The 12,199-nt window shown below is 35.1% G+C and overlaps 1 protein-coding gene across 1 annotated transcript in view; it reads right to left on the bottom strand.

Annotated features, from left to right (window-relative positions):
- Nucleotides 1–2,189: 2,189 nt before the first annotated feature.
- The window catches only part of IMPA1 (inositol monophosphatase 1), a 28,305-nt gene continuing 18,295 nt past the window's right edge, over nt 2,190–12,199 (bottom strand). The window contains exons 8-9 of the mRNA XM_055318187.1: nt 4,050–4,201; nt 2,190–3,153 (exon numbers count right to left, since the gene is read on the bottom strand). Of these exons, the coding sequence (XP_055174162.1) occupies nt 3,038–3,153; nt 4,050–4,201 (268 nt within the window). The 3' untranslated portion in view covers nt 2,190–3,037. The remainder of the gene's footprint in view (nt 3,154–4,049; nt 4,202–12,199) is intronic.

Here is a 12,199-nt window from a genome sequence, read left to right as displayed (position 1 = left end):
TAGTATTTTAAAAGCTATCTTGTACAAAGCTACCTTATACAAATGATTTTGTACATTGACCTTACCTCTAGTAACACCACAAGACACTAATTAGAAAGGTTTTTTGCATATCCTTTTAGATTTTCTAAGTGGGAAATCACAGTGAATTAGTTTTATTTCTCCAATCAATTTCTATACTGTTGTGTGGTTGGGGTTTTTTTTTGGGGGGGGGGCTTGCATTTAAGGCTATAGATTTCTCTATAAGCAGTGCTTGACTGTACCCATGAATTTTAATGTTAAATTTTCGTAACAAAAAACGCTGCAAACTTGAAGAACCTTGAAAGGGACAATGCAGGGTATAGAATCAAGTGATGAGCATAACATTAAAGTGAATAGAGGGGTTGGAAGGTAAAGAAGTCCCTTGGAAACAAAGATGTTAGAGAAAATAAGAGAAATTCCAGAAAGAGGACAAAATGAGGAAGGGAAAAAACTATGAAAGAAGCAAAACACTACAGGACTTGAACTTTCCAGAATGAAAGGACAGGAGTAATTAGCAAAAATGGATTGGAGGGGGGGTGGGCGGAGAAGAAAATCTTATCACCAGGAAAATCAGGATTTTCTTTTGATTTCTGGAGTTTTCTAAAATTTTCAATCAATAGTACTTGTTTAATGGATTGCAAATCGAAACATTTCTCAAAGATAATTCTGAAGTGAGGCAAATTCTGAGGGAAAACTTTTCAACCTAACATTCTAGAACTAGCCAAACTATCAATGAAGGACTCGACATTTTCTTGTGAGATTTCAAAATTATACGTTAAGCACCTTTTCACACAAAGCACCTGGAAGATGGACTAACCAAAATGAGGGAATGAGCCAGAAAATATCAAGGACACAGATGACTGACTGGACATAAGAGAAGCAAAGGGAAGCCTCAGGAGGACTGCTATGCAGCACACTTAGCCAGTACCAAGTCACACTGGAAGAAAAGGAGGAGGGACCTCCCAAAAATGTATAGAGGGAAAAGAAAACAGTGCTAAGGGAACAGAATACCTGATTATAGTCAGACAAGTAAATAATAGAGAGGTTTTGCAATCCTGAGGAAAATGTATTAATTTCAGGAAGAATATAAGTTGCACAGGAAAGAAAAATATAATCCTCACACACTACTAGTTAGGACTTTAACTTAGCTAACCAGTGAATATAAACTTAACAACAAAAAAGAGATTACTATACTAGAAGGATGAAAAGGAAGAGGTAAAAGTAACTCATGGGTGAGTTAAAAGTACAAAATCCTCCTCTTCTATAACAGCAAGTTAACAGATAAATAAAGCCAATAAATATGTAACAGTACATCCATCTTTAAAAAGATGGAGGTAAATACTAGAAGAAACTGCTGAAAGAGCTGGAGAGAGAAGACTCCTAATTACTCAAAAAATTTTCAAACTATTTTTGGATAACTCACTTGGTCAATCTTTTTTCAGTGTCCAAAGAAATTCAGCCTCAGATTATTATCTAATTGCATTTAGAATAAAAGTCTTTTAGAAAACTTGGGAAAACTGTAGGCAAAAAACCAAGAACATATAATCACAACTGCAAAGGTCAAATATTTACAACACAAAACCCCTAAAAGTAGTTTAAACTATAAGCTTTAACGACATTCAATCATACTTTATAATTTTATTTTTGAGTCTCAATTAAAATACATTTAACTGAAACATTAACTATAGAATATAATGCAAGATATTTTTATTGAACATGATCAATACAAATACAGTAATTATACTCAAATCTAAGTACATTTTTAAATATATTAGATGTGCACAATAAAATTACCTACTTTACAGATGTACTTTTCATTTTATCAAATACAAGACTCACATGAGACCGTAACAAAACCTAATACTAAAAAACAACAACAACAACAACAACAACAACAAAAACCCTAATACTCTGTTCAAGTACCCAGGGACAAGGCTAAGCAGTCAATTAACCTTTTAAAAAACTATGAACCAGAACAAAGACTATTAAGGAATATTTTAAGACTGAATAGAATCCAGTGGCAAAGAAATTAAATAAGTTTTGGGGGAAAAACATAGATTAAAATTGACAATACAGTATATCTACCAGGTTCTAGGTTTTCTGTGCACATTCAGGTCAGTATGAACATCTTTAAAACATGAATATTGAGTTTAGTACAATTTTATAGTGTATCTAACTACAGTAAAAAAAAAAAAAAAAAAGACCCCTGATGAGAATGAAAGTTCCTATGTAAAACAAGCTGTTTCAGAAAATCAAAGAATCCAAATAAATACTGTAATGCAGTGTCTTAGAAAATACATTAAGTGCAGAATGTCCATAATTAGAAATGATAGCTAGCAGTATGATAATTGAAATGGTATGGCAATGTGAAATGCTACAAGGAATGAAAATGATATTTTTTTTACCTCAAAACCTAAAATAAAAATAAAGAGTGGTGAGCTCATTTCTTTTATGTTATGGAATTGCTACCTCCAAAATACTATTTCAATGCTTATTTTTGAATTGCCCATATTTGACTGGTACTCTGCTAGGTGCTATGTGTACACAGATGAGTAAAACAAGGTTCTCTGCAAAGAAAAAAACTTGGTCTAGGAAGTAGCCATTATATTCTTACAAATTTAATTAAATATACCTTTGGGAACTAAAGAAATTTTTTCCAAAAAGTTACCTTTCTAATTAAGAATGCTTATGTACATAGTCAAACTTTCAGAGACTCATATATATTTAGAAATTCTAAATTGCTATTTCAGTTGATGTGATCGATACCTTGTCTCAACCACCTGTGTATTTTTCCCCAACATACTTACACACAAATTTTTTTTAAAACAATTTCATCACCTATTCTTTCATACCTAGTCTTAGTAAAATATACAACAAACTGCATTTTAAATATGAATATCAAAGACCATTTTAACCAATCATATTTTACATCTGAAATGTCCTAAATTTTATAACACCATCAGTGTGTCAGAAATTATGGGAAAATACAGCCGTGACTGAACATGTGGGGCTGTTGCAATCACTCTTCATCATCTCTTTGAAGTGGTATCACCTGAATTTCTTTGGCTATCCTTTCTGCTAATGTTTTACTATTTGCAGCAATTATTCTTCGTGACATCAAGTCAAATGGCCCACCTAAAATCAAACCAAACATAATTCCTGTAAAATTAGTATAGCAATATATATGTACTATGGTCAGTCATAACACTTTAATATTAAAACTTTCAATTTTCTTAAAAAAAAAAAAGTAGTCACATAACCATAATGTTTAAGCTTTGGCAAGACACAAATGAGTTTTAAAAAACCTTTTAGTAAATATCAGGGTTTTTTGAGGGGTCGGGGTATGCCTCAATCATATCAGTCTAAAAAAATCCTCTAGTTTAAGGTTTTATTTAATATTATACTGTATGATAACTAATGAATTTAGTTTCATCTTCTTCTTTCTTATGTTCTTTTTCTATTCTTTTTGTTACTCTTATTTACCTCTTTCATGTTTGGGAATCTAATAGACAGGAAATTTGACTCCACAGCATTTTCATACCATTCTCCTTCTCATTTCCTTATTTCTTTGTTGCCTTTCTCCAAAATCACTGGTTAATACTTTTGGCCCAGGTTCACTCCTTCACTTTATAGAATTTCACCATCAGTTCAAAGCAAGAAGTTAACCTCTCTAGGTCCAAAGCAAAAGTAATGGTGGGGGAAGATCACTGTCAAATACCACCATAGTCGCCAAAGAGCTCTTGGTACAAACTTCAGATTCAGTGACCTTCTATAATTTTCTGATAGCTTCTCAAAAGTTCCCAATACTCATGTTTGAAGAGGCTTAGTCATAGATCATTAATCCCATATTACAATTAGCATCTTGCCTCTATCTCTCAAAATGTTACTCTGATTTTGCAGAAAATCACATGGCTTGTTTTTGTTTTGCCTTTAATATATATTACACTTAAATTCTTAAACATTAAAAAAAAAGCCACATGTAAAGGAAAATCCAACAGAAAGAAAAATGCTTTCTTGTCCCATAATTTTACCTGTCACATCCATTAGTACTCCACCAGCTTCAGTAACAATAATGCCAGCTCCTGCCATATCCCAACAGTGAATTCCCATTTCATAATATGCATCTGCAACTCCAGCTGCCACAAGGCACATATTAACAGCTGCAGTTCCAACACCTCGGATCCTAACAAATAACATTTAAAAATAAGATTAAAAAAAATTTCAAAAGGGCTCCTCCTTTATGTGTTGAATTAAGTTAAAGACCTAATTTTAAAATAAAAATACATAAAATCTAATTATATGGTACACTATACAGATGACAAAATTAATCCTCACAGAGTAATCATTTAGTAAGATAAACACTAAAATTTTCAGGAAAACAGAAGAAAATGCCATCATTCTTTTATAATGGCAGGCATGTATATTCATATTTGTCTCAACTCAGGGACTACAGACCCCATAATACAAGCAGTCTCTAAGAGGAGTAAAATATGTTATTATTGATCATTGCCATATATGTACACATCAGTATGTATGATTAGAGGGATAACAGCACACCTGGGTTCTGGTGATAGAGGCCTGCCTGCCTGAATAGAGTATTTCAGGTTTGTACCTCTTCCCTGGAAATAAATTAAGGTAACTATGGACACTACTTGATAGCCATTACAGTAATAACTGATTTATTTATACAATGTCAAATTATCTCCCAAGATACATATTACATGCATGCATTCATTTTATTGTGCTTTGTTTTATCACAAATCACAGATAATTCCATTTTTTACAAACTGAAGGTTTGTGGCAATCCTGCATCAGGTAAATCTATTGGTACTTTGTGTCTTGGTCACATTTTGGTAATTCTCATAATACTTCCAATTTTTTCATTATTTGTTATGATTGGTGATCAATGATCATGACATACTGAGAGCTCAGATGATTAGCATTTTTTTAGTAATGTTGATTTTTATTACTAAAAATTTTTAGACATAATCCTATTCTATACTTCATATACCATGGTATAATATAAACACAACTTACATGCACTGGAAAACCAAAAAAATTCATTTGATTTGCCTTGAGATAGTTGCTTTATTGTTGTAGTCTAGAACCAAACCTGCAGTATCTCTGAGGTATGCCTATATGTATAATGGAAAAGCATCTTTATAATGGTCTACCACTATCAAGTGATCTAACTTATTATTACCAATAATGGGACAACAAGGTATCAAGTACCTCCTCTTGCTTCTCTGGTATTCTGACAAAAATGTATAACTCTAATCTTGAGGAAACCAGAGAAATCCAAATCAAGACACATACTACAAAAATAATTGGCCTACATTTCTCAAAAACAGCAAGATCATAAAAGACAAAGCAACTGTTCCAGATTAAAGAAAAAGAAAATTGATGAGAAATGACAAATGCAATGTTTGATCCTGGATTGAATCTGAGATCATTTTTTTTTCAAAATCTGAATAAACTTTCTATATTAGGTAATATATTACTGTTAATTTCCTGATATTTTTTTTTTACAATTGTATTCTGGTTATGTTAGGGAGTATCCCCTTTATTAAAGGAACACACAAATATTTAAGAAAAAGCATTTATCATATCTGCAGTAATTTTCAACTGATTTTTACTCAAACTCCTTTTGTAATTCTTTAAACCTCTGAATATAAAGCAATGAGATCTGTTCACTGAAAAGGAAATAACAGGAGCTGGGGAGAACAGGAAGAGGGAGTGGGTAGGAGACTCCTAACCTCAACTCCTTCTACAGACACACCAAGATAACAGCTACATCTGTGCAAATCGCTCTGAAAAATGACCCAAAGTCTGGAAAAATGTCCTTCCAAAGTTAACTGTGAAAAGACCACATCAAAAAGGGTAGAAGGGGACAGAGATACAGCTGGGAACCAAATCCTCCAGTGAGACTAACCACAAATGAGAAGAACATCACAAGTGTGGAGAAATGAGATGATCAGACTCCATGCCAGGTACCCCAGGTACCAGAGAACCACACTGGGAAGATGAGTTCCCATAACATTTGGCTCTGATAACCACTGCAGCTTAACTTTGAAAGCTGTTAAAATCAGCAGGGTTTAACTCCAGGTACTTTAAAAATCAGCAGGCTTAGCTCTGGAAGCGCTGGAGGGCAATGGAAAACCATCCCTGCCCTAAAGTAATCTAAAATAAATAACCTATAATAAATATTCCAGCGAAGCAGCAATTTGAAAAGTACCTATGGTATACATGGAAAGAAACTGATTTACTAATCACAGAACACATGCTGGAGGGGCAGGAATCTTCAGTAAACTCCAAGAACAAAAGTATGGGCAGGCACCACTTCATTTCATCTCCCCAGCCTGAAGAGCCTGACGTGTGGAAACCTGTGCAAACCTTCTCCACCTATTTTGCTAGCACTGCATACCCTCATGCTTACATTCAGCTGCAGACCCACCCCATACAGTTGCCACCCCCCAACTTGTAGGTGTCCCTCAAAAGCGGCTCCAGCCCAGCACATCCTACAAGCAGCCCCAAAGTGACAACTCCTTGGGTGGAAGGGAAGATAACCCAACCCCACACACCAGCACACCGAGTTACAGCAGCCAAATCTTTTAGCTGGCCACCAAGGGAGAGTGCCCTGCAGATGGTATGCCTGTTACTAAAGCAGACAAACTGGGTACAGACATGTAGTCTGATTGTCCACCTCTCCCACCAATAAAAGCCTCTCAGGAAGCCATGCAAGGGAGAGTGCCCTGCCCTCTGGTGTACCCATCGCTGGAGCAAACTGGATGTCAACACCTCCCACATACAAGCATGCAGTGGCCTCAGGCCCCTCAATAGTGCAGGACCAAACCTGCCATGATGTGCCCACAGCAGGCAAAATAAAATAGGTCACTGTAGACTACTGGGCTGAAGGCACACGTGACTCAGCCACAACAGTAGGGTGCACACAGCCCACAGATGAGACACCCCTGGATGCCTGGTTCTGATGACCAGGGGGTATTGGGCAGGGCACTACAGAACCTTTTCTCCACAAAGCCACTATTTTCAAGACCAGGAGACAGAGTTGACCTTCCTAATACACAGAAACAGAGTCAGATAAAATGAGGGGACAGAGGAATATGTCCCAAATGAAAGAACAAGAAAAAAATCGCAGCAAAAAAATTAAATGATATGGGAATAAGCACTATGCCTGCTGAAGAATTAAAAGTAATGGTCATAAAGATACTCACTGGACTTGAGGGGGGGAAAAAAGTAGATCTCAGATCTTCAACAAAGAGATAGAAAATATATAAAAAAAAAAATCACAAAGAACTCAAAAATGGAAAAAACAAAAACACACCATAGTGAATCAACAATAGACAGAGGATGAACAAGAACAGAAGACTGGGTAATGGAAAGCAACCAAGCTGGACAGCAAAAAAGAAAAAAAAAAAAGATAAGGAAATTCAGTGATACCATCAAGCATAATAACATTAGTGTTATAAGGATCTCAGTAAGAGAAGAGAGTAAGAAGTAGCAGAAAACTGGGGGAAAGAAACACATCCATATCCAGGAGGCAGAGACCCTCCAACAAGACGAATTCATGGAGGTCTATACTCCCTACATTGTTATTTTTTGCCACATTAATTATTTATTAAGAGAATTTTAAAAGCAGCAAGAGAAAAAGAGTTACATACAAGGGAAACCTCATAAGGCTGTCACCGGATCTCAGGAGAAACTGTGACTATATCATGACACCATCTTCTGGCCTGCAAAGTGCTTAAAGGAAAAAACTTGCAACCAGAACACTCTATCCAGCAAGATAATCATTCAGAATAGGAGAGATAAAGAGTTTCCCAAACAAAAGTTAAAGGAGTTCATTACCACTAACCCAGCCTTACACAAAATGTTGAAGGCAATTTTCTGAGTGGAAAATAAAAGGCCCTAACATTAAGACAATTATGAAAGGAAGAAATTTCACAAATGCAAACATAATAAAGGTAGGTAAATCTCTTATAATACCAGCATGTAGGCAAAAACACAAAAGCAGTAAAATGAATTATATGTTCAAAAATGAGTCAAGTATACACAAAATAAAATTATCTAAAATGTGACATTCATAAAATACGGGTAGGGGAGTAACTAGTGTTTTTAGAATGTGAACTTAAGTGACCATCAACTTCATATAGACTGCTATACCCACAAGATGTTATATATGAACCTAATGGTAACTACAAATAAAAAACCTACAATAGATAAACACACAAAAAAGAGAAAGAAATCAAAGCATAACACTAAAAAGCCATCAAACCACAAGAGAAGACAGCAAGAGAAGGAACAGAGAAAAATAACCAGAAAATAAGTCACAAGATGACAGTAAGTACTTACTTTATAAATAATTAAAGGTAAAAAACCAGAATGCTACAATCAAAAGATACAGGGTGACTAAACACATTAAAAAACAAGACCTATCCATGTGCTGCCTGTAAGAGGCTCATTTTAGACCTAAAGACATAGACATACTTAATGGATGAAAAAAGATTCCATGCAAACAGAAGTGAAACAAAAAGCCACAGTATCAATATTCAGATCACACGAAATTGTCTTTTGTTAGTCTTTATTTTAAAGTCTAAGAAGGGCATTATATAATGATAAAGGAACAATCTAAAAAGAGGATATAACAATTATAAATATCTATGCACTTAACACTGGAGCATCCAAATACTTAAAGCAACTACTAACAGACATAAAGGGAGAAATTGACAATAATACAATAATGGTAGGGGACTTTAACACAGTACTTACATCAACGTATAGACCATCCAGAGAAAATTAACAGGGAACAGTATCTTTGAACAACACATTAGGCCAAAGGACAAAAAACATATAAATATATACAAAAAATATACACAAAGGACATAAAAAGATCTACACAAAACATTCCATCTAAAAACAGCAGAATATATGTTCTTTTAAGTGCACATAGAACATTCTCCAGAACAGATCACATGTTAGGCCACAAAACAGATCTCAATAAAATCAAGAAGACTGAAATCCTATCAAGCATCTTTTCTGACCACAATGGAAATCAATTACAAGAAGCAATCTGGAAAGAACACAAATTCACAGAGGCTAAACAACATGCCACTAAACAACCAATGGGTCAACCAAGAAAGCAAAGAGTATAAAATCTATGAAGATAATAAAATCTGTCCAAACTCTTGGAGATGCAGCAAAAAGCGGTTCTAAGACAGAAGTTTATATCAATACAGGCCTAACTCGAGAAATCTAACACCTAACCTTACATCTAAGAGATCTTTAAAAAGAACAGAGCCCAAAGCTAGTATAAGGAAATATTAAAACTAGAGCAGAAATAATGGAAACAAACAAAAAAAAGTCAATGAAACTAGGTTCTCTGAAAAGACAAAGCTGATAAACCTTTAGCCAGATTCATCAACAAAAACAGAAAAGACTCAATCAGAAATGAAGGAGGAGAAATAACTGATAGCACAGAAATCAGGAAGAAATAGGAAATCTGAGGAGACTAATAGCTAGCAATGAAACTGAATCAGTAATCAAACCCCCAACAAACCAAAACCTAGGATGAGATGGATTCACAGGTGAATTGAACCATTTAAGAGTCACTAAAATAAATTTAAAAAAATAAAGAATATATATTCTTCTCAAGCTATTAAAAAAAAAAAAAAGAAAGCTCCCAAATTCATTCTGAGGCATTACTCCGACACCAAAAATCAGACAAAAACACTACAGGTTAATATCACTGATGAACAGAGATATAAAACTCCTCAAAATATTAGCAAACTACATTCAACAATACATCAAAATGATCATTCACCATGACCAAGTGGGATTTATTCTGTGGATGCAAAGATGGTTCAATATTGTCGAATCAATCAATGTTATATGCCACATCAGTAAAACAAAAGATAAAAAATCACTTGATCGGGATCCCTGGGTGGCGCAGTGGTTTAGCGCCTGCCTTTGGCCCAGGGCGCGATCCTGGAGACCCGGGATCAAATCCCACGTCGGGCTCCCAGTGCATGGAGCCTGCTTCTCCCTCTGCCTGTGTCTCTGCCTCTCTCTCTCTCTCTCTCTCTCTCTCTCTCTCTCTCTGACTATCACAAAAAAAAAAAAATCACTTGATCATCCCAACAGAAGCAGAAAAAATATGTGATAAATTTCAACACCAGGTCATGTTAAAAACCCAAAGCAAGGCTGGTTTATAGGGAATATATCTCAATATAATAAAGGTCATATATGAAAAACCCACAGATAACATTATCTGCAATGATGAAATACTAAGAACTTTTCCTCGAAGAGCAGGAATAAGATAAGAATGTCCACTCCCACCCCTTGAATGTTCTACTGGGAGTCCTAGATGCAACACTCACACAAGATAATGGAATAAAAGGCATCCAAATTAGTAAGGAAGAAGTAAAACTGTCACTACTTGCAGATGCCATGATATTATACTGAGAATATCCTAAAGACTGCATCAAAACAACTATTAGAACTGATAATTGCATCCAGTAAACTCACGGGACACAAAATTCATATGTAGAAATGTTTTATCTTGATACACTTATAATGAACTAGCAGAAAGAGAAATTAAAACCATTCCACTACCATTTGCATCAAAAAGAATACCCAGAAATAAACTTAACCAAGGAAGTAAACGATCTCTGAAAACTATAAAACACTGATTAAAGAAAGTCATAACAACAAAAACAAAAAGATATTCCATGCTCATGGATTGGAAGGATTAATATTAAAATGTCCACACTACCCAAAGTAATCTACAGATTCAATGCAATCCCTGCCAAAATATCAACAGCACTTTCCACAGAACTAGAACAAAAAATTATAAAATTTGTATGGAACCACAAAAGAGCCCACATAGCCAAAGCACTCAAGAATACCCAAGCAGGAGTATCACAATCCCAAATTTCACCATATACGACAAAGATGTAATCAAAACAGTATGGTGGGCAGCCCGGGTGGCTCGGCAGTTTAGCGCCGCCTTCAGACCAGGGCCTGATCCTGGAGACCCAGGATGGAGTCCCACGTCGGGCTCCTTGCATGGAGCCTGCTTCTCCCTCTGCCTGTGTCTCTGCCTCTCTCTCTCATGAATAAATAAATAAAATCTTAAAAAACAAAAACAGTATGGTGCTGGCACAAAAAATAAACACATAGATCAATGGAAAAGGTTAATGAGCCCATAAATTTACACTTATTTGGTCAATTCATCTACAACAACACAGGCATGAATATACAATGGTGAAAACGACAATCTCTTCAAAAAATGGTGCCGGGAAAACTGGACAATTACATGCAAAACAATGAAACTAGACCACTTTCTTATACCAGATACAAAAATAAACACAAGATGGATTAAAGACCTAGGTGTGACTCCTGAAACCATAAAACTCCTGGAAGAATACATAGGCAGTAATTTCTTTGACATTAGCAACATTTTCCCAGGTATGTCCCCTAAATCAAAAGTAACAAACTTGATCAACTTGATAAGCAAAAGTAAACTATTAGGACTACATCAAAATGAAATGCTTTTACACACTGAAGGAAACCATTAACAAAATGAAGAGGCAACCTACTGAATAGGAGAGGATATTCACAAATTACATCTGATAATGGATTAACATCTAAAATATATAAAGGACTTATATAACTCAACACCAAAATGACACAAATAATCTGATTAAAAATGGGTAGAGGACCTAGACATTTTCACAAAGAAGACATACAAATGCCAACAGACACATGAAAAGATGCTCAACATCATTAATCCTCAGGCAAATGCAAATCATGACAATGAGATATAACCTTATACTTGTAGAATGGTTAAAATCAAAACACAAGAAATAACAAGTGTTGGTAAGGATGTGAAGAAAAAGGAACACTTGTGCACTGCTGGTGGGAATGTGAATTGGCACGGCAACTCTGGAAAAGAGTATAAAGATCCTCAAAAAATTAAAAATAGAAAACCAGTAATTGTACTACTGGGTATTTACTCAAAGAAAATGAAAACATTAATTCAAAAAGATATATACACCCTTATGTTTACTCAGGCATTATTTACAATAGCCAAGATATGGAAGCAACCCAAGAGACCACGAACAGATGATTGGATAAAGACAACAGATATACATATAACTTGACC

The sequence above is a fragment of the Nyctereutes procyonoides genome, unplaced genomic scaffold (assembly GCF_905146905.1).
Source record: "Nyctereutes procyonoides isolate TBG_1078 unplaced genomic scaffold, NYPRO_anot_genome, whole genome shotgun sequence".
NCBI classification, from domain to species: Eukaryota; Metazoa; Chordata; class Mammalia; order Carnivora; family Canidae; genus Nyctereutes; species Nyctereutes procyonoides.
The sequence above is the reverse complement of the archived record's forward strand: the minus strand, read 5'-3'. Positions and strand labels throughout refer to the sequence as shown.